General features: G+C 56.5%; 8 protein-coding genes across 8 annotated transcripts; 5 read left to right on the top strand and 3 right to left on the bottom strand.

Moving 5' to 3' along the window:
* Positions 1–40: 40 nt before the first annotated feature.
* BO82DRAFT_358801 (cytochrome P450 CYP5293A1) lies at positions 41–2027 on the bottom strand. The gene is made up of 6 exons (XM_025636396.1): positions 1725–2027; positions 1234–1657; positions 992–1174; positions 867–938; positions 574–805; positions 41–502 (listed from the first exon to the last, which is right to left on the bottom strand). Exons 1-6 carry the CDS (start codon positions 1925–1927, stop codon positions 141–143), a joined length of 1476 nt encoding a protein of 491 aa, XP_025486951.1. The 5' UTR covers positions 1928–2027; the 3' UTR covers positions 41–140.
* Positions 2028–2262: 235 nt separating this feature from the next.
* On the top strand, positions 2263–3815 carry BO82DRAFT_358800 (zinc-binding alcohol dehydrogenase family protein). The gene is made up of 2 exons (XM_025636395.1): positions 2263–2980; positions 3087–3815. The coding sequence occupies exons 1-2, from the start codon at positions 2400–2402 to the stop codon at positions 3622–3624; spliced, it is 1119 nt and encodes a 372-aa protein (XP_025486950.1). The 5' UTR covers positions 2263–2399; the 3' UTR covers positions 3625–3815.
* Positions 3816–4039: 224 nt separating this feature from the next.
* Positions 4040–6153, bottom strand: BO82DRAFT_358799 (MFS general substrate transporter). The gene is made up of 5 exons (XM_025636394.1): positions 5433–6153; positions 5172–5377; positions 4805–5099; positions 4631–4733; positions 4040–4548 (listed from the first exon to the last, which is right to left on the bottom strand). The coding sequence occupies exons 1-5, from the start codon at positions 5734–5736 to the stop codon at positions 4119–4121; spliced, it is 1338 nt and encodes a 445-aa protein (XP_025486949.1). The 5' UTR covers positions 5737–6153; the 3' UTR covers positions 4040–4118.
* Positions 6154–6384: 231 nt separating this feature from the next.
* On the top strand, positions 6385–8494 carry BO82DRAFT_358797 (transcription factor domain-containing protein). The gene is made up of 5 exons (XM_025636393.1): positions 6385–6518; positions 6589–7089; positions 7140–7370; positions 7419–7699; positions 7762–8494. Exons 1-5 carry the CDS (start codon positions 6409–6411, stop codon positions 8355–8357), a joined length of 1719 nt encoding a protein of 572 aa, XP_025486948.1. The 5' UTR covers positions 6385–6408; the 3' UTR covers positions 8358–8494.
* Positions 8495–9103: 609 nt separating this feature from the next.
* On the top strand, positions 9104–11206 carry BO82DRAFT_295403 (MDR family MFS transporter; the record flags this gene model as incomplete). Its single annotated transcript, XM_025631863.1, has 7 exons — positions 9104–9325; positions 9434–9510; positions 9581–9831; positions 9890–9961; positions 10035–10541; positions 10605–10765; positions 10808–11206. 7 exons carry the CDS (start codon positions 9104–9106, stop codon positions 11204–11206), a joined length of 1689 nt encoding a protein of 562 aa, XP_025486947.1.
* Positions 11207–12429: 1223 nt separating this feature from the next.
* BO82DRAFT_358793 (uncharacterized protein) lies at positions 12430–14304 on the top strand. The gene has a single exon (XM_025636392.1). It carries the CDS (start codon positions 12497–12499, stop codon positions 14195–14197), a length of 1701 nt encoding a protein of 566 aa, XP_025486946.1. The 5' UTR covers positions 12430–12496; the 3' UTR covers positions 14198–14304.
* Positions 14305–15501: 1197 nt separating this feature from the next.
* Positions 15502–16513, bottom strand: BO82DRAFT_250285 (uncharacterized protein; the record flags this gene model as incomplete). Its single annotated transcript, XM_025630873.1, has 2 exons — positions 15502–16338; positions 16415–16513. Coding segments are annotated over 2 exons (936 nt in total), but the record flags the coding sequence as incomplete, so codon positions are not given.
* A 784-nt stretch (positions 16514–17297) lies between these two features.
* On the top strand, positions 17298–19125 carry BO82DRAFT_321021 (alpha-mannosyltransferase). Its single transcript, XM_025632727.1, has 2 exons — positions 17298–18569; positions 18640–19125. Exons 1-2 carry the CDS (start codon positions 17618–17620, stop codon positions 19044–19046), a joined length of 1359 nt encoding a protein of 452 aa, XP_025486944.1. The 5' UTR covers positions 17298–17617; the 3' UTR covers positions 19047–19125.
* The last annotated feature ends 424 nt before the right edge of the window (positions 19126–19549 follow it).

The following is a 19549-nucleotide window of genomic DNA, read 5'->3' as shown; positions in this document are numbered from 1 at the left end:
TCAAATACTGTAATCTCGCAGGTACCAAGAACAAAGACCATAGATTTCCAGAGACTCGCAGAACTCATAATCGAATTCAACCCAGCCAACCAACTAACAATCCGAGAAAACAAACCAACTACAGCAACTAATCAACTGTCTTACTTCAAGGCCACCAACCGGACATCCACCTTCCGCGCCTCCTTGCCACTCTCACTCACGCTCTCCAGCCGAAACCGCTCCAATACCTCCATCACCGTCAGCTTGAACACCGCATCCGCCACGTTCTTGCCCAAACACCGTCCCGACGCCGCCCCCGTCCCAAACCGCATGAACCCACAGCGCAGGTCCTGGCTGGCCACCTTCAAGAACCGATCCGGGTCGAACCGGTCCGCGCCGGTCGCGCCCCAGGTGGCGGCGCCGTTGTTCAGGCGGCGCGTGTCGATCACCACCGGTGTGCCGGCGGGGATGTTGTACCCGCCGATTTTCTTGGGCTCCGCCGTAGCTTCGGGCATGGAGAACCCTATCGTCATAGAGATTAGCAATGCTTCTTTCTTATATTCTCATCAGGAAATACGGGATAGGGTCACGAACAAAAGGCAGGCGAGATACGCATGCTCTCCATCAGCACGCGGTTGAGCAAGGTATCCTGCTTCGCGAGGTACTTGGACAGATCGAAGTCGGGCTTCGCCTTCCAGTCCCGGATCTCCTGGCGGAGCGCCGTCTGGATGCGGGAGTGGGTGGCGAGGTTGGTGAAGATGGTGCGGAAGACCTCGGCGCTGATGTTGACGTTGGCGAAGAGGATCTCGGTCATGGTTGCTAGGAACTGTGCTGGAGTTAGCATAGACGGTGACTTCTTGGGGATGGGGGGCTGCAGGTGCGCGTACGGCGTCTTCGGTGAAGTCTTTGTCTGGCTCCACGCCGCAGTAGATCGTCTCGACGGGACACGCCCAGCCGCCCTGGTGATGGTTAGTACTGGAAGTTGGGGAGGGGATATGATCGGAGTACTTACGACACGCGCGTTCTCGACGATCAGGCGGTTGAACTCCTGCCAGCGGGTGTGGAATTCTTGCAGTCGCTTGCGGGGGGCGCTGGGCAGCATGCTGTAGAGCTTGGAGTCTGGGTGCTTGCTAACCAGCATGTCCATCATGATGGCGTCGTGCTGGTCGTTCAGCTCCAGCAGTGTCCAGTAGGACTAGCCATACTTTGTCAGCTACGGCACGACGATCGCAATGGAAACAAGGCAAAACGCACTCGATCATCGAACGCATCTTCATACAGGTGCAGCGAGAGCAGCTTGAAGACCAAGAACCGGAAATCGACCTTGCTGTCGAGCTCGCTGGTCGCCGTCGGGGCCTTGCTCTCCAGCCAGGCTTCAATCTCCCGCTGGAACCGCGGGATCCGCTGGGCGACCGGGTGGAAGGCGAAGGGCGGGTCGAAGTGCTTGCGGATCGCCCGCCAGTGGTCGCCGTACTGCACCCCGACACAGGGGCCCAGGAAGCGGCCAAAGGGCTCGCCCAGGTTCAGATTGCGGGGCTTGGTGTGGGCTTTGCTGTCGCTGCGGTAGAACTCGTGGATTTGGTCGGGCTGGCTGATCACCAGTTCGCGATAGGGCCCGCTGCGGATGAGATACGGCTCGGTGCCGGCGAGAGCTTCCCCTTGTTCGGACAATTCCCGACTTGAGGGTTGTCAGTGAACCTGATCAGTAGTCATTGATGTAGGGACTGCTCCTGGGTGATCCTCACCTGCGAATGAACTTGGACATGCGCACGTCGGCGGGAAGCTCGGCGATGCGCTTGCCCTGGTCGGTTGTGAATTCTTTCGGTCGCCGCATGGCGTTCAATGCGAACGCACTGGCGAAGACGAGCACCGAGCCAGCCACTGCACTGACATACTGGTTCTTGGTCTCGTCCGCCTGGAACTGCTGCAAGAAAGCGCTGGTTGCCATGTTGGAGTTCCACAGGTTGTGACTGTAAATGTGGCTCTAAGGGATTAACAATTCACTTGAGACAGGAGATTGGCAACATCCGGAAAAGCTGGATCATGTCAGTAGATAACGTATGTATTCTTTTTCTCTGTCGGTTCCTGCCTCCATCTCCGCAACCTCTCCTGATGCATCCTCCGGACAAAGGCCGTGGAGCGTAAGCAGCAACTCCGGCGTCAGCCCTAAGTCCGTCCGCCCGCCGGACCCCGCCAGCCAATCAGTCCGCGACGCTATAGCCATCATCATCGGAAACCCCAGAAGTATAGAGACAACTAAATAACTTCATCGCAGCAATAGCCATCCGGTCATAAACCAAACCAGACCTCATACATACCCAGTCCACCATTCTCCACGCGTCGACAACTCGCGAAGACAGCCACAGCCACAGCCACAGCCCCAACCCACCCCCGCATCCTGTCCACACACATCAGCCACCATGAGCGAGTTACCGACTACCCAACAGGCGCTGAAGATCGCCGGTCCCGGTAGCATTGAGCTGCAGACCAGCCAGCCTTTACCCCAGCTGCGCGCCGACGAGGTGCTGGTGCGGGTCGCCTGTGTGGGACTGAACCCGTACGACGCCAAATCCGCCGACATGTCGCCCAGCCCCGGTGCCACCGCGGGGCTAGACTTCGCTGGTGAGATCGTGGCCCTCGGTGAGGAAGTCACCTCCTCCGCTTTCTCGTCGGCGCGACTGGCTCTGGGCACGCGCGTGTGCGGCTGCGTGTTCGGCAACAACGCGGGCCAACGCGACAACGGCGCCTTCGCCGAGTACGTCGCCGTGCCCGCGGCGCTGGTGCTCTGCATCCCGGACTCGATGAGTTTCCAGCAGGCGGCGACGCTGGGCTGCGGGCTGGCGACCACCGGATTGGCGCTGTACCAGACCCTCGGCCTGCCGCTTGTGGGCGCCGGAGCATCCGAGTCGGAGAGTACCGACTCAAAGAAGCCTCCGACGTATGTCCTGGTGTACGGCGGAGGTACCGCGACAGGGACGCTGGCCATCCAGGTGCTGCGCCGGTAAGCAACCCTACGCCTCAAAACCTTTCTTTAGAAAGACAAAAAGAAGACCAGAAGACAAAAGAAACCCCAACCCAACTAACCATTTGTCTGAATATGCAAACAGATCCGGCTTCACCCCCCTCACCACCAGCTCCCCGCACAACTTCACCCGGCTACAGCAACTCGGCGCCGCCGCGACCTTCGACTACCGCTCGCCGACCTGCGGCTCGGACCTGCATGACCACACGGGCAACACGCTAGCGTTTGCGCTGGACTGCATCAGCACGACGGACTCGATGCAGATCTGCTACGAGGCGATCGGGCGCGCGGGGGGCAAGTACGTCTCGCTGGACCCGTTCCCGCTGAACCGGCACACGCGCCGCAGCGTGCGGCCGGAGTGGGTCTTCCTGTTCACGCAGTTCGGTCGCGAGATCGTCGGCTGGGAGGCGCCGTACAATCTCCTGGCCCGGCCGGCGGACCGCGCCGCGGCGGAGCGGTGGTACGCGGCGATGGAGGCGGTTCTGGCGGAGGGGAAGCTGGTCACGCATCCCGTGCAGGAGGAGTCCGGCGGGTTGCAGGGGGTAATTGGGGGCATTGACGCGGTGCGTCGGGGTCAGGCGGCGGGATTTAAGTTGGTGTATCCTATTCGGGCGTGCGCTTAGTTGGTTTCTGGTTAGTTGCTGAGATGGTTTCTGTTCTCTGGTAGGCAGGTAGGTAGGCAATATCGGTGCTTTTTGCAATCGTGTCCGATTTGTAGTTTGGGAGGAACAAATTGAGGGTAGTGATTTGTTGCGTATATGAAATATGTCAGTGGACGATACTATACTCTGAGGAAACAGCGTAACAAGAAGAAAATATAACAATAATGTCTATGTGAGGGTGGTGTTAAACCTTTGCGCTTTACATCTGTCCTCCTACATACTATAATCTGCTCTACAATTGATGTCAAAGACACACTTTCACCAAGATGGAACTTGCACCTAGAACTTTATTTTCTTATTAACCGATTATATGAGACAAATCATAATCTAACCTTTTTACATAAATTATGCATCTAAGACAGATGTACACCATCAACCCTCTCCTCCCCTCTACTGCTCCGCCATTTCCCAAGCCCAGACCAAGCCCTCCCCAAGATCCACGAAACCACCCCTAACTAAACCTTCGACAAGAACCCCCAACCCCCAATCCTCACCCTCAGAATCACCATCACAACCGTCGACACCGCATACGCCACCCCACTAAACACCGCCGCGTACACATAATCCCCGCCATTCCGGGTAATCAACACACCCGCGATGGGGGGACTCGTCAACGCCCCCAACCCAGCCACCGCAAACACCGTGCCAACGCGATACCCGATCTCGGTTGGCGGGGACAGAGCCATGACGAGCATGGGGCCCAAGCCGATGGTGGTGCCGGACACGAACCCAAACAGGATGGTGAAGACGATGATGGCGGCGTTGCCGCGCGAGGGGAGCCACGAGGCGAGCACGACGACGATCGAGGCGACCATCGCCAGGATGAAGACGTTGAATTGGCCGTACTTGCGGGCCCAGATTTGGGGAACGGTGCGGCCGAAGAAGCTTAAGGGTGGGTTAGTTTCTTGTTTGTTGCGGGGGGGGGATACGGTGGTTTCTTGGGAGGAAGAGGAGGGCTGCAACATACCTTACGCCGTTTTGGATGGGGATCAGATTGTAGCCCATGGTCACGGACATGCCGTAGTGGATGGAGGAGATTACCATGAACACGTAGGGGACGAACATGCCCCCTTTTCACTTGTGTTAGCCTCTTTGTTGCCTGCTTCTTGAGGATTTTGGATAGAGGAATGGGAGAACGCACAGTACATGAAGAAGCTGGCGATGCACATCAGTAAGAAGTTCACCTCCTTCAACGGCCGCAGATAGTGGCTGAGCTTGAACTCCTTCGGGCTGTGGGTGGCGTTGGACGAGATTAGCGTGCAGGTGACGAGCAGCAGGCCGAGGATCAGGAACGCGCAGGCGCGCATCGTCCAGGCGAAACCGATCGACGAGAGCAGGTGGTTGACCATAAAGGGGAAGATGACGCCGCCCAGTGAGGAGCCGGCGATGGCGAAGCCTCCGGCCAGTGCGCGGCGATCGTGGAAGTAGGTCATTGGCTTCGAGGAAGGAAGAAGTATGAGTGGTCTGCTTGTGGGAGTAGGGGGCAGATGCTGGGCTGGGCCACTTACGGCGGTCATGGATGGGGTGATAATCAACGAGGTGCCGAGGCCAGAGCACACGGACTGGCTGAGGATGAACTGGTAGTATTTGGTGGACAGGCTGGCCATCATGAGGCCGAAGACGTGCAGGAAGGTGCCGATTACGATGGGGAGACGCGGGCCATGGCCGTCGTACAGTCGACCTGCCACGGGGGAGAATCCGAGCATGAAGAAGACTAGACCTTGTCAGAGATATTGGTTTTGCGCTTTTCGAGGGGGATGCCAACATACAGAGCACCGAGGAGATCCAGGACACCTGCGAACTGGAATAGTCACGCAGCTGGTTCAGCTCATACTCAGCCTGGAAGACTGCAACACAGTTGACCCAGCCAAAGGAGGCGAACATGCCCAGAACACCACCGGTCAGTGCCAACCAGGCCTTGGTTCCCTGCTTCTTAGGGGGCGAAGCGGCAGCCGGGCTGGCATCTTCCACCGAGTGACTGGTTTCTGAGTCGCCATGGTCGCCAGTGTGCGAGGGCTGCGGGCCCTTCTCCAGGCTGGAGGCGGTGGAAGATGAGTCGTGGGTCTCCGACATTCTCGAGGGGATGAATTAAGCGATGGGTGCACGATAAGGTGGATTGAGCAGGAGAAGCAGGGGTTGTTTTTCTATAGCAGAAGAAAAGGGTTTGGGCCAGCCCTAAGGCTGCAAGGCTCTAAGGCTAGACTCCGGTCGCCCAGCGCTGGGGGCCGCATCCTTCGGACTCACCACCAATCGTAGACTTTTTACGGTCGGAGATCCTGAGGAAAGGAGCGGAGATGGCTGGCTTGTCCGTGGAGGGAGTGAAAGCCTTCCTGAGCGGTTCTTCACTTGATAGGTGTGTTGCGAGGGGATGATAAGGTTACGTGGTAAGCATAAATCTAGATGTGAGGCTGTATGTACTATAATGTGTACTGTATGCACAGTACAGGACTGTATCCAGATCGAGTGGCCGGAGTCAGCGAAGCACGGAGCGAAATACAGAAAACAGCATAGTATTCAGTAAATGAGTAAATGACATGACTCTGCTTAACCTATAAGTGAATCTGTAGAACGCCAGGCATGCCTCCGGTGGGCGGAGAGGTCACGTGTAAGCCGGGGTTGGCCCAACGCCGTGTCCGCTCCCTTGCCTTTTCCACTGTTTTTCCCTCCTATCCCTCCTCCGCTTCCTCTTCTTTGCCCCTTTCTCTTCTCACTCTATGTGAGCTCAGTAGGATCTGCGTGCGTATCATGATGGAATCCGCCATCCGCTCCCCTCTCCCCTATGGCAATGCGTGTGCCACCTGTGCTCGTGCCAAGTGTCGATGCGTTCCCCGGAGTGCGGGCGGCCGCTGTGAAAGGTGGGTCAAAGTCCGACCAGTTGGCAGTGAGTGTGACCTTAACATTGACAAGATAATGCAAACTCCACAGATGCCATCGTCTCAACAAAGAATGTCGCATCCCCGAGGGCCGTCGCAAGACGCGCCCCTTATCCAAGACGGTGCAGCTGGAACGGAAGATGGATGGGCTGATGATGCTGCTGACCTCCTCCGGTGCCGCCGGTCGGACCGGACTGCAGACGCCGACTCCGCTCCAACATCCACAGCCTGAGGCCGAAACATCTTCCCCAGCCCCAGAACGAGCAGACATCGACATCGACACTCCGGCTGAGGAAGAAGAGGCTCTGCATGCCTTCCGTACACACCGGCTGCAATTCCTCCCCTTGATTCACCTCCCCGCCACCACTACTGCGCAAGACCTGAAACACCAGTCCCCGTTCCTGTGGCGTTGTATCACCGCGGTGGAGAGTAAGCATGCCGCTCGGCAAGCCGCCTTGTGTGTCACCATCCGCGAGCTGGCAGGCAAACGCCTGTTGGTCGACTGCGATAAGTCCCTGGACTTGCTGCAGGGGGTCTTGGTCTATCTCGCCTGGTATTTCCTGCGTTCCGGGTCGAAGTGAGTTCATCGCTGACCGACTGTAGGGTCACGTTCCACAGCCAGCCGCAAAAGTCATCGCTATGCATCTATGCCCAGATGGCCATTGGTCTGGTCTTCGAGCTAGGGTTAAACAAGCCCGCACCGCCGGATCTGAGCATGACCGTGTCCAACAGCAATGCCGTGGGCCACATGCCGGGGCTGAAAGCGTCCATCTCGACGCGCCGCACGATGAACGAACGGCGCGCAGTCTTGAGCTGCTTTGTGCTGACTTCCATGTAAGCTTCACGGCACCGAAGCAACGGCGGAGTGACTGACCGGCCCAGAATCGCGCAGTTCCTCGGGCGAATGGACCCGCTGCGATGGACCCCGCATATGAAAGAGTGTCTCGACATTCTCGCGCAAAGCGACGAATCACCCGGGGACGGCGTCCTCGTGCAGATCACGCGCACGAGACTCCTCGCGGACCAGATCCTGCAGGGGCCCTGGTGTGAAGGCGTGTACGGCCTCCATCCGACCCAGGCGCTCGCCGCGTTCCATCTCAAGGCCTTCGAGTCGCGGTTGGAGACGATCAAAGTCGAGATGCCCATTCCCCTGACCGACAACAGTACGTGCAATTTCCCTGGAACCTCGCAGAGCAGTGTACAGCAGAGACTAACCGTCGCCCAGAACCCATCCTCTTCCATCTGTACGACACGGAAATCAGCCTCTACGAGGTCGCCCTCGTCAAGCCCCCGCCCGACGAGGAGATGAGCAGCCAGCGGCTCGGCCACCTGTACGCCTGCCTGCACGTGGTCAAGCAGTTCTTCGACCTCTTCTTCACCATCTCTCCGGCGGAATACACCTCGCTGGCGCTGCCCTATCTCACGCAGGTGTCGCACTGCCTGGTGACCCTCTTCCGGCTGTCGACCCTGGATTACCCGGGCTGGGACAAGGCAGCGGTCAAAGGCACGGTGGACCTGTTAATGGTTGCAGAGCAGATCGCCACGCGTATGAGCCAGGTGGCCGCGGCGGTCGGGATGCGCAGCGACGGGGCGCTAGGCGATCCGTTCAGCAAGCTGGGGATGATGATGCAGAAGCTGCGGAGCGAGTGGGCGGTGCGGCTGCCCGAGTGTCCCGGGGTGGTGGTCGATCGCAGTGGCGGGGGTGGGGAGGTGTTTGCGTCGAGCATGGAGATGGGCGATCTGGACAGTTTCCTGAGCTGGTCGGAGATGGCGTGGTTGACCGAGGGGAATGGAGCGGGTGGGTTTTCTTCTTGGTCGTAGCGGATATATGTTTGATGTATAGAGCTCTGGTCTTTGTCTCTGTCAGTCTCGTCATCGCTGTCGAAACGCATCATGTAGGGGGGATTGGTGGTGTGAAGCGCTTCATATACCCCGGGTAGCCGAATTTATATTTATTGCCCCGCTTCCATGACTCAATCACACGCTCACACGGTTACAGCATCACTGGACTGTAATTCCTCTTTGGCTCTCTAAAAAACAGTCCAAGAATCATCCCTTAGCATTGGGGCTTACAATGACTGAAACAAATACTACAGGAGTCAATTTGTGCCACTCTACCTCGTAGGCCACGCAAGACACGAGAACGGGGCTGTTCGTCCTATTCCGTTGTGCCTGGATCATCGTCGAATCAATTTGTGTACTTGAGCAAGATTGAAGCTATATGACTTTTCTCGGTAAATTCCCAAAAGGGAGGATCTCCGACCGGTCGCAGCCAACAGGGGATACGGAGTTGACAATTACTGTAGTGAGGACCGGGATTCACAGCGGGAGAACCGGCGTTCGACAGCGCCAGCGCAGCCATCACCCACCAAAACAAACCGGCGTCCGGCGACGGGAACCGCCAACACCGTCTCCGGCCCTGATACTTAAAACAAGCCCACCCATCGACTTTCAATCCGCTTCAATTTCTTAGGTGCCCATCTGGATATTCTCCTGTCACACAGAGCCCAAGCATGGCGCAATCCCTCGAGAAACCCAGATCGTCCAAAAGCCTGCACGCCGCCACGATGAGCCACGACAGCACCGGCAGCAGCAGCCAGCCCCATCTGCTGGGCTCCAACCCCACCCCGTGGGAACCGGAACCGGAGCCTCACGACGAGAAGAAACCGATCCACCCGAAAGACGAGTACGAGCCGGAATGGGTGCACGGGTTGACGCTGGTGATGGTAATTGCGGGGATCACGCTGGTCGTGTTTCTGATGTTGTTGGATGTGTCGATTGTTTCGACGGTGGGTCATTCCCTCTTTCAGTGGAAGCACGCGGCGGATACAGCCACACGTACACACATACAAGAAAAGCGGGAACCTTGGCTGACATTATGGCATTGTTGGGAACAGGCAATCCCCAAAATCACGAGTCAATTCAACTCCCTCGAGGATGTAGCCTGGTACGGCAGTGCATATACAATCTCCAGGTAGGAACACCCCTCGCATAACCCTATCCACCGGCAGCCGACAGAACCAGCTAACAACCGGGTACCATAGTGCCGCCCTGCAACCCCTCACCGGAAAATTCTACACCTACTTCTCCTCGAAATGGACCTTCCTCTCCTTCTTCGGGCTGTTCGAGCTGGGCTCCCTGATCTGCGGGGTGGCCACCTCGTCCAAGATGCTGATCATTGGGCGCGCGGTGGCCGGGATGGGGTCGTCGGGGATGCTGAACGGGGCGCTGAACATCCTGGCCGGGGCGGTTCCGAACAAGAAGCGGCCGGCAATGATCGGGGTGATCATGGGGGGTGTGTACCCCTTCGCCTTGCCCGTGGAAAGAGGAAACTGACGAACGATGGCGTGCAGTGGGACAGCTCGGCCTCGTAGGCGGGCCGTTAGTCGGCGGTGCATTTACAACCTACTCGACCTGGCGGTGGTGTAAGTCCCATCCCTCCTACCCACTCTCATCGCAAACAAACACCCAACATACACTGACCCTCTCCCCGACTAGGCTTCTACATGAACCTCCCCATCGGCGCTCTAGTCGGCGCTCTCCTCCTCTTCACCCGCATTCCCGACCAAAAACCCAAACCGCCCGCGCGGGAAGTGCTGCAATCGCTGTTCCTCCAGAAATTCGACCTGGTGGGGTTCGTGCTCTTCGCGCCGGCATCGATCATGTTGCTGCTGGCGCTACAGTACGGCGGCAACAGCTACGCGTGGGACAGCGCGACGGTGATCGGGCTGTTCGTCGGGGCGGCGGCGACGTTCGCGGTTTTCGCGCTGTGGGAGCGGCGGATGGGCGCTGAAGCGATGATCCCGGGCCACCTGGTGTGCGACCAGATCGTGCTGAGCAGTAGTCTGCTGTCGATGGTGATCTTCGGGTTCACGATGACGCTGTCCTACTACCTGCCCATCTACTTCCAGTCGGTGCGGGGCAAGTCCGCACTGGTGAGCGGGGTGAACCTGCTGCCGAATATACTGTGTCAGTTGGTGATGGCGGTGGTCTCGGGGGTTTTGAGTACGCTCCTTCCATTGATACCACTGGTGGCCTGACGGTAGAACTAATGATGATGACCGACAGCCTCGAAACTCGGCTACTACCTCCCCTGGGGCGTGCTGGGCGCCATCCTCGACTCCGTGGGCAACGGCCTCCTCTCAACGCTGGGCCCGCACACCTCCGTCCCCAAGTGGGCGGGATACCAGGCCCTTGTAGGGTTTGGCCGCGGCGCGATTTCGCAAGTCGTGAGTCCTCCTTTCTCCCCTTTCCCCATCTTGTCCATGAAGCTAACAGAACCAAAGCCAATGATCGCCATTCAGAACGCAGTGCAAGGCGACGATGTCTCGACGGCGATGGCGATGATGACCTGCGCGCAGACGTTCGGGGGCGCGATCTTCCTGGCGGTCGCCGAAGTGATCTTCGCGCAGGCGTTGCGCACGGAGATCCCGCGGTATGCGGCGGGCGTCGACGCGGCGGTTGTCATCCAGGCGGGCGCGACGGGGTTCCGGTCGGTGGTATCGTCCGAAGACCTGCCGGCGGTGGTGCGCGGGTTCGCCAAGAGCGTCGATCAAGTGTTCTATCTGACGACGGCGCTGTCGGTGGCGCAGTTTGTGTTCGCGTGGGGGGTCGGGTGGCGGAGTGTGAAGAAGGAGAAGAAGGAGGAAAGGATTGAGATGGAGGCGTGATCCCTGGGGGCTGGGTTGGGTCTTAGAATGAGTGTGTCGGTCTAGCGTTGTTCTCTGCTCTGGGTGTATATTGTGATGATAAAATTCCTCCTCAGGTAGTTATGTCTTCGATACTTGACGTGTCTCTCTTATCCTGACTACGAATTACGTCCTCATCCGCGCATAATCGGCCATTGTCCGGGAAGTGCAGCGGGCGGACCTTTACCCATACCAGTTCCAACATACGTACTATCTATGGCTGCTCAGTGTCGTGATTCATCCACAGCTGATGGATTCAAGAAACCCTTTTACGGAAGACCATTGCAGCCACTCGGCAAATGGAATTTTTTTTTAGTATCCTTACCGCAGCAGTGACTGCCTACTAAAATAGTTATTGTAACCAAGTCTCCTCTGCTGTCCCTCCTCCGCCGCCTGTTAAAGGTAATCCCCGGAAATATGGTGAACTACCAAACAGCTTACCTATATGTTATTAATGGAAAGGTTGTAATATTAATAACTTAAAGTACCTCCAGTACTTAACCCCTAGAATCTTACTATACCTTAGGATAGCAAGGATTAGTCTTGAATACAATAGACTGCTACTATTCTATACTAAACCAACCTATTTTCTCTTAATACCGCCATCCCCTTCAGCCCCTAGGGCCTATAGGATTAAAGTATTTTCTAGATTAACTCTTAGTCTTTTTACTATTTTTCTTCCTCCTAAGAAAGCTCTTTAAATTATGTAATAAACTCAGCCCCTTTTTATATTAGAATCTTTAGAATTTTCTAGGATCGAAGGTATTGTTCTTAGGGTTTTTTAATTAGAGACTACTTTTAACTTATTAGGGACTATTAATTATTCCTTATTATTAGGATCATAAGGGTTTATCTTCTTTTACTTATAATTTTACTGGCAGATTTTCCTTTTGCCGAGTGGCCGCAATGGTCTTCCGTACCCTTTCAGCCCGAGGCATTAAAGAATTGGAACGGTAGATCTAGGCCGATCGCCGGACCACCTCTCGACCCCTGGTTGGCAAGAAAGTTACTACCGAACTACATTTTCGTATAGTTCAACAGCCAACTGAGATGGTCACCATGGTTCCATAATCCCAATGACGCGCATATCTGCTTCTCTGTTCTTTGAACGGAAGAGCTTCATGCAATATGTTGGTTGCACAGATAACCTTTCTTTCTTTTGGCCCTAGAGCAAAAGCGCCATATATCTGTCGACAAAGCCAACGCCCATGTTCTCATAACACCTTCAATACTGGGCCATCAAGTGAGGGGCGCCTACAAGCAAAATTCGCCATGTCTCTGCTTCGATTCCGACTCTGGATACGAAGCCTTCAGGCTGCATTTGTGATCTCAGCCACCATCTTCATTATCCTGATCTCATCCCAGCTCTACCTCCAATCGCACCATGGGGGGTCCTGGAACCACTTCAGCAGCCACGACGAGGCTTTTGGGGCGAGCGGGTCGGGCTGTACGCCCCGCCAGGTCGGAAAAGCTTTATCCAGCGCTGCGATCCGGTGCAAGATTGAAGCCGCGCAGTCGCGCATGGCGCATTTCCTCGAGGCGCAATCGCGCACGCCCGAAGCGGCCATCGCCGAGTACGAACGGCGCTACCGTCGACCGCCACCCCCCGGCTTCCGGGAATGGGTGCAATTCGCCCTGGACCACGACTCACGCGTGATTGACGATTTCGATCAGATCGAGATCGACCTCCAACCCTACAGGACCGACGAGGCCCGGCGCGTCTTCCATCGGCTTAACGAGAAACACCAGGGAGACTGGCCGTACACCCGGCGCGTGGCCTTTGTGGAAGGCCATGTCAATGCCTCGGGAGATATCCGGTACGGTCGCGAATGGGCCAGTCTCGTCGCCCCCTTCGCACATGCCTTGCCGCGTAATCTCCTGGTCTACATAAACCTGATTGACGAGCCCCGCGTGCTCGCCAAAGCCGGTGGGGTGTACCCGGCCGACAACGTGACCTTCTTTGACCATCGAGGTCGATCCATCGAGCGGCTGATCCAGGAATCCTGCACGCAGGTGGCGCACCATCAAGTAGACCAGGAACGCGATGTCTGCCAATCCCGGGAGCCGGGGAAGCTGCACGGCTTCATCGCCTCTCCCAGCACCTTCAGCTACACGCACGCGCGCGCGCCCATCCTGAGCTACGGGCGCATGGCCCCCTTCCGCGACATCCTGATCCCCTGCCCCTTCTACGTGGACAACCCGGTGGAAGAGCAAAAGACGGAAGCGGACTCGGTCCCCTTCCTCGACAAGCAGAACGCGGTTTACTGGCGGGGCCGGTCGACGGGGGGTCACGCGCTGCGCACGACGTGGTGGTACGGCCAACGCCAGCGGTTTGTGGGGTTCGTGCACGCGCTGCAGCGGGCGGCGGAGGTGCTCGAGATGAGTCGGTATTTCGGCGGTGCTGGCGGTGCTGCCGCTACTGCTGCCGCCGCATCAGTCCTCCGGCGCGGGGACGAACGCACCACCCACGCGCTGCGGAATGCCTTCGACGTGCAGATGGGGGCGTACATCCAGTGCCCCAACGAGGTGTGCAGCGACATGGAGCGGGTGCTGGGTCCGGCGCACTACGAGGGCCAGGAGGCCGAGCGGCAGTTCCGCTACCTCTACGACCTGGACGGAAACAGTATGAGCGGCCGGTTCTATCATCTGCTCTCGCAGCGCGCCGTCGTGCTCAAGCAGACCTGGTTCCAGGAGTGGCACGACGAGCGTCTGCTCCCCTGGGCGCACTATATCCCCGTCACGATGGGCATGGAGGAGCTGCCCGCCGTGATGGACTTCTTCATCAATGACCCCGAGGGCGAGCGCCTCTCCGCGGAGATCGCTGAGGCCGGGTCCACGTGGTCGCGTCGCGTTTTGCGTGATATTGATATGTCCATCTACGTCTACCGGTTGCTGCTGGAAATGGCAGCGATCTTTGGGCCCCTGGACTTGGACGAGGAGGTTTTCGAGACTTTGAAAGAGCAGTTGCTCTAGGACGGAGAAGTGGGTGTCCCCTGTTCTCCAGGATAACATAGGGCAAGCTTTCAGATCCCCTGCGAAATGAGCCGTTTAATTAATTAGTGCACAATTTGATCTGGGCTTCGTGTGGTCAGTTCGTGTGGTGCAGCCATCTCGAGGGAGAATCTAGTCATATGACCGAGAGTAAAGATTCAACAGGATGGGCACTTGGCGCCTGCGTAGCTGTAGATCAGACTTTCAGATCATAGTCGGTGATGTATGTTGCAGAATAATTGTTGTTCAATCTCGCATGAAAGCAAATGGGGACCTCGTCTCAGCTAGCGGAAAGTTTCTTCGCAAAGGACGCGATGTGCAAAGGCCTCTGGAGGGGGGAATCAATGACGACGATACGATGGGATCTACACACAACAAAGAATCAGCTTCTTCAACGTCGAGGTAGATCATGGTGCGCGTGATAGATACCACTCAAGTAGGAATACTGTACAGTACTTGTTATCGACTGAGCTTAAACTCCTCGAGCCCACCTCGCAAACCCCCGTTCGTCCTCGGAAGAAATCGGTCTAGATTCGTCTCTTTCGTGTAGTATAATCGATCGATGGGGCGTTCGTTTTCTGACTGTCGTTGACAGTGTGACACCTGGAATCAATTACGATACTCGAAAGCCAGTGCTTGTGTGATCGTGGCGACGAGCAGGCTCCGCTCTAGTCACCACTTTTACGCGGGTCGTAACCTCGACCGGGAGTGGGTTTACGAAGCCGTGCGTGCTTGTTCCGTAGTTAGGGCTCATCCCGATCCGAGATAAAAAGTTGCATGCACGGTATAAGCATTAAAGTTGATCGGGCCAGTCATGACATCAGTCTTTTTCTTTGTCCGCTAGGCATTCTGGTGCTTTAAGCTTGTGGGAAACCGAGCTCACATCTTCCATGGTACGGACGGAGCCTGAGATCGAGGATCTGCAAGATAAGCATCAACTCAAATCCGCGGCCCCGACTGAAGGTGTAGGCTTCGGTCGTCACTTGCGCATAGGGTGAAAAATATTGAATTGAGTTTGCTCAAAGCTAGTAAGATTATTTGATTCTTGGTGTCACTGGAATTCGACTGGCTACCTTACCTAGTAGTATACTTGACAGTGCGGGTGCAGCCACTGCTGGGTGAAGCTGTTGCCCGCCGGGGTTGGTCCCTACTGAGTTGGATTTACTGGTTCTCCTATACTAACCCCGGGAAATGCTTCGTCATTTGAGAGATGTAGGATAGATGTATACAGCCATGACCCACACAAGCTATCGAACAGCTTTCCTTTGCATGGCCGCCGTGTAGAGTACCATGCCGAGCACCGCAAGCAGCGCACCCAGAATACTCTCCGTCGCCATCGCAGGCGAGCTGCACACCCACCCCAGCGCAATGATGAGACACGTCTTTGTCTGGCCCACCACTGTCCTGGTCACCGTGCCCGCACCGTGGATCACGTGGAAGGACGAGAGGTTGATCAAGCACGCACACCCGCCACTGAGTAGCAGGAGACCGCATTTGCGGGGTGTGATTGTCGCCGTAGTCGGAAACGTATCAGTGAGCAGCGAGATGCCGCCGATGAAGATCGCGCAGAAGGGGGCTTGCTTGTAGAGCAGTTGGATGCTGGAGATGTTCAGGCGCGAGTGGTAGTGCGCCACCCAGACGGTGTATAGCGCGGAGCAGAAGACCCCGCTGAATGCGTAGATGATGCCTAGGGCTGACGTTGAGTCCATGACCCCGGGGTTTGAGGGGAGCGATCGCCGGCCGGGGAGTAGGTCGGCGTAGGTGGCGAGCCCTACACCGAGGCAGGCGGGCACAAGCGCCAGCGCTGCGTACAGCGGGATCTTGGAGTTGTAGAAGAAGAGGTTGATGAGCACGGTCAGTGGGGTGAGGAGGATGCGGACGATCTGGTAGCTGATGATCGAACTGTAGGCCAGGGACAGGTTCATCAGGAGAATATTGGCGAGCATGATGAGGGAAAGGGGCAGCATCGCGATTAAGGGGGTATCTGTGGGCGCGATCTTTAGGATCGAGGCTCGTCGCACGATGAACAGGAGGACGCCAGTGATGGTGAAGTGATACGCGACGAAGCTGAACTGGCATTTCCTGAAGGCGGGATCTGAAAAGATGGATTTATTGATGTATACCTGTAGGATCAGCTATTGAACTTTTGCCCTCCCCCCGGTTTTCTCCCGAAAGCTTCTCTGACACGCTGATACTTACAATTGTAACGGTTGCTAGGATATTAATGACTATCCAGAGCGTGGGGTATCTGCTTATCTCCCTTCGCCCAGTTTCTTCAGGGCTTGGAGATGGAGACGGGACCGCTCCGATATCGACATGCTTTTCTTTCTCCATAGTGGACGTTGCTTTGGAACGGGATTTTGTCTATGACCTTGACTCAGAACTGGCACCTGGTGATAATCAAATCTTGCTGACGCGATCGAGAGGAAAAACTTGTGGGTTATATCGTAGGATCTGCTCGAGATTAGAGAAAAGTCGAACTGTGAGATAATGGACTCGATATCCAAACGTATTCAAATTGTGCCATTCTATAGCTTTGACTTATTAAGTTCTTCTATCCACGGAAGCCATCCGATGAGGCCCGCCCCTGACTGTTGATGTGATGCTTTGAGTTTCTTTGTTGCAAAAGGATTCTAGACCGAGCCGCCGCCCAAATTGTGCTTACGGGAGTGAACCGTCGGCTCAGCCACGGGTGAAGATCTTTTCTATTTCGCATCCCAACCAAACTACTGGAGCATGGATGATTTCATGAGTCACGTAATTGACTGATGGCATACCAAATCTTCCGGTTGTAACTCGACATCCCATTTACGGCTTCCCTGAGCACGCTTCATTGCTGTGGATGGCAAGTTTGGCATATTCTTCCACCTTTCGTGGTCTGTACAGTCCCACAACCTCATATTAGGTCTGGACCGAAGTGGGGACACCCAACAGTACTTTATCACTCTAGCAAGTCAAGCGTTGGCTGAGGGTGGTGTATGAAGTCATGACTCAGGGCTTATAGAGAGCTAACCCACACCGCGGTGGGAGAGAACTACATCTTCCATCTTTCCTTCCAGCGATTCTACGATGTTAGCCACAATGCTTTCACTTCCCTACCGCTGGCGTGGAGGACTCCCGCTCAAAGTCCTCATCGTCACATCCGTCCTTGTATATTGTTTCTGGCTCCTCAACTCTGGCTATGAAAAAAACAACCTGAACACTAGCGATGTGGACAGGGATTCCTTTTGGCCTACCTCTTTTGACAAGGCACCGTCGCGCAAGCCGTCCAGTTCCTTTCCTCATAATGTGCTGGATTACAACCCTCTCCGCGGCGGGAGCGGCGAAGACTCGATTACTTCCGTCGCGCAAGCCCTGCAAGACATCTTCACCCTCCTCCCGGATGAAGCCGATCGCAAGGATATGACCGAGCCGATACAGGAGACTGGCGACGCGAAGATCCGGGAAGTGGGGACTCGCGCCCGCGTTTTCAAAGCCTTTTTTGAAGCATGGGAAGCTCTCCATCTCAAGCCGACATCCTCGTCCACCCGGGGACCGACCTTCGTCCGCGAGGATACATTAGCATACCTCCAGCACCACCGGGAGGCCGTCGCCGCGCGACTGGCCATGGACCCGGCTCGTGTGATTCACGCCTACGAGGAGGCGCGCACGTTCCTCAGCCAGCTCTCCACCGCTCTCTTCGGCTGGACCCAGCCCTACTTTGGCCCACTCATCAACCTGCACGCCGAGTTCGCGACGGGCGGGCGGGGGCTAGTCTTCACTGCGGGCAACGGGCAGGCGGTCTATCTGCTGACCTCGATCCAGTCACTCCGCCGGCTCGGGTGTACCTTGCCCGTGGAGGTGCTTTATCTGGGGGCGGAGGACTTAGGGGCGGAGTATCGCAAGCAACTCGAGGCGATCCCTGGGGTGGTGACGCGGGACCTCCGCCCGATGATCGATGACGAGGGCTGGACCCTTCATGGGTGGGCGGCCAAGGCGTTCGCGATGCTCCTGTCGAGTTTCCGGGAGGTGATCTTGGTGGATGCAGACTCGCTCTTCTTCACCAACCCCGCCGCTCTACTGGAGGACCCGGCTTACCGGCGCACCGGCGCCTTGTTCTTCTACGACCGCGTTTTCCAGCCCACCATGGAGCGGAAGGCCTGGCTGAAGAATGTCCTGCCCGCCCCGGTATCGCAGGCGGTTCGAAAAAATCGCTTCTGGACGGGCGAGAGCAGCAATATGCAGGAATCCGGGGTCGTCGTGGTGGACAAATGGCGCCACTTCTCGGCCATGCTCCTCGTCACACGCCTGAACGGTCCGGATCGCGATGGCAACAAGGACGAAGGCAGACCGGGCATTTATGATATGGTCCTTGGTAGGTTTCTTTCCCCTGTTTATTCTTCCATTCGAACAAAACAGAGTCGGGTTACTAATCGCTAGAGCAGGAGACAAAGAGACCTTCTGGCTGAGCTGGGAGTTGATCGGGGACACCGAGTACGCCTTCCACGAGGGAAGTGTCGCAACGATGGGTCCAATGGAAGTTGCAGAGAAGGATGCCGCGCAGTATACGGTCTGTGGGGCGCAGGTGCTGCATCTCGATGGCGGGAGGCGGCCGCTCTGGTTCAACGGCTGGCTGTTTCCCAAGATCTCGGGCGACCGGCATCCTGTCCGCTTCGAATCCTTCATCACCGAACCGCCGGATGTGGCGGGCGACGGTCACTACGATATCCGGCCCAGTAATGTGTTCTGCCTGCACTCGAACCAAATTTCGAACTTTACGGACGCAGAAAAGGCGATGTTGAATGAAACCATTCAGCTGGCGGCCGGGCTGGGCGCATTTGGGAAAGACTAAAGTAGGGCTCAACGTACCACCTCAGCCGTCGTATAGATAGTGTCTTCCAGATAGCCTTGAGTTCATAACCTTTATGCATCTCACAGAGCCATAAAAAGCCTGTTTGATTGACTTGTTTTGTTTCTTTGAATGAAAAGAAAAAGTATCATCCTCTATCACTGCAGTAGTGAGTGATTGAGCCAAACCACCTTCCTCCCTTGTCCACTTGAGTATCACGATCTCCACCACCCGTAAAGAAGGGAGTCCCCGGGCCAACTCCTTTCTCATCGCAAACTCCTCTCTGAGGAAGAAACCCTCCGGGAAAAGACCACTAGCTACGTTCCCCAACCCCGACTTCAGCCGTAGCGTCATAGTCACATTGCCCAAAACACGAGCACCTCTGCCCACTCGTGCCCTAAAGCAATCCCCCACCCGATGGATCACGCAGACAAAGCGTACCGCCGGCATCATCAGCCGCGGAGCTCACTTCCACGGGACGGTCGGGATTATGTACGATCTAGCAT

This window comes from Aspergillus uvarum (genome assembly GCF_003184745.1).
Source record: "Aspergillus uvarum CBS 121591 unplaced genomic scaffold BO82scaffold_78, whole genome shotgun sequence".
NCBI lineage: Eukaryota > Fungi > Ascomycota > Eurotiomycetes > Eurotiales > Aspergillaceae > Aspergillus > Aspergillus uvarum.
The sequence above is the reverse complement of the archived record's forward strand: the minus strand, read 5'-3'. Positions and strand labels throughout refer to the sequence as shown.

Excerpts from the sequence above, each read along its gene's own strand:
- BO82DRAFT_358801 (XM_025636396.1), bottom strand. The coding sequence starts at position 1,927 with ATGGCAACCAGCGCTTTCTTGCAGCAGTTCCAGGCGGACGAGACCAAG. Across the intron at positions 1,175-1,233 it reads AAGATGCGTTCGATGATCGA|TCCTACTGGACACTGCTGGA; the intron begins GTGCGTTTTGCC and ends AAGTATGGCTAG. Across the intron at positions 939-991 it reads TCGTCGAGAACGCGCGTGTC|GGCGGCTGGGCGTGTCCCGT; the intron begins GTAAGTACTCCG and ends AACCATCACCAG.
- BO82DRAFT_358800 (XM_025636395.1), top strand. The coding sequence starts at position 2,400 with ATGAGCGAGTTACCGACTACCCAACAGGCGCTGAAGATCGCCGGTCCC. Across the intron at positions 2,981-3,086 it reads GCCATCCAGGTGCTGCGCCG|ATCCGGCTTCACCCCCCTCA; the intron begins GTAAGCAACCCT and ends ATATGCAAACAG.
- BO82DRAFT_358799 (XM_025636394.1), bottom strand. The coding sequence starts at position 5,736 with ATGTCGGAGACCCACGACTCATCTTCCACCGCCTCCAGCCTGGAGAAG. Across the intron at positions 5,378-5,432 it reads CTGGATCTCCTCGGTGCTCT|TCTTCTTCATGCTCGGATTC; the intron begins GTATGTTGGCAT and ends GACAAGGTCTAG. Across the intron at positions 5,100-5,171 it reads TCACCCCATCCATGACCGCC|CCAATGACCTACTTCCACGA; the intron begins GTAAGTGGCCCA and ends CCTTCCTCGAAG.
- BO82DRAFT_358797 (XM_025636393.1), top strand. The coding sequence starts at position 6,409 with ATGATGGAATCCGCCATCCGCTCCCCTCTCCCCTATGGCAATGCGTGT. Across the intron at positions 6,519-6,588 it reads GCGGGCGGCCGCTGTGAAAG|ATGCCATCGTCTCAACAAAG; the intron begins GTGGGTCAAAGT and ends CAAACTCCACAG. Across the intron at positions 7,700-7,761 it reads CATTCCCCTGACCGACAACA|AACCCATCCTCTTCCATCTG; the intron begins GTACGTGCAATT and ends ACCGTCGCCCAG.
- BO82DRAFT_358793 (XM_025636392.1), top strand. The coding sequence starts at position 12,497 with ATGTCTCTGCTTCGATTCCGACTCTGGATACGAAGCCTTCAGGCTGCA.
- BO82DRAFT_321021 (XM_025632727.1), top strand. The coding sequence starts at position 17,618 with ATGACCGAGCCGATACAGGAGACTGGCGACGCGAAGATCCGGGAAGTG. Across the intron at positions 18,570-18,639 it reads CATTTATGATATGGTCCTTG|GAGACAAAGAGACCTTCTGG; the intron begins GTAGGTTTCTTT and ends TCGCTAGAGCAG.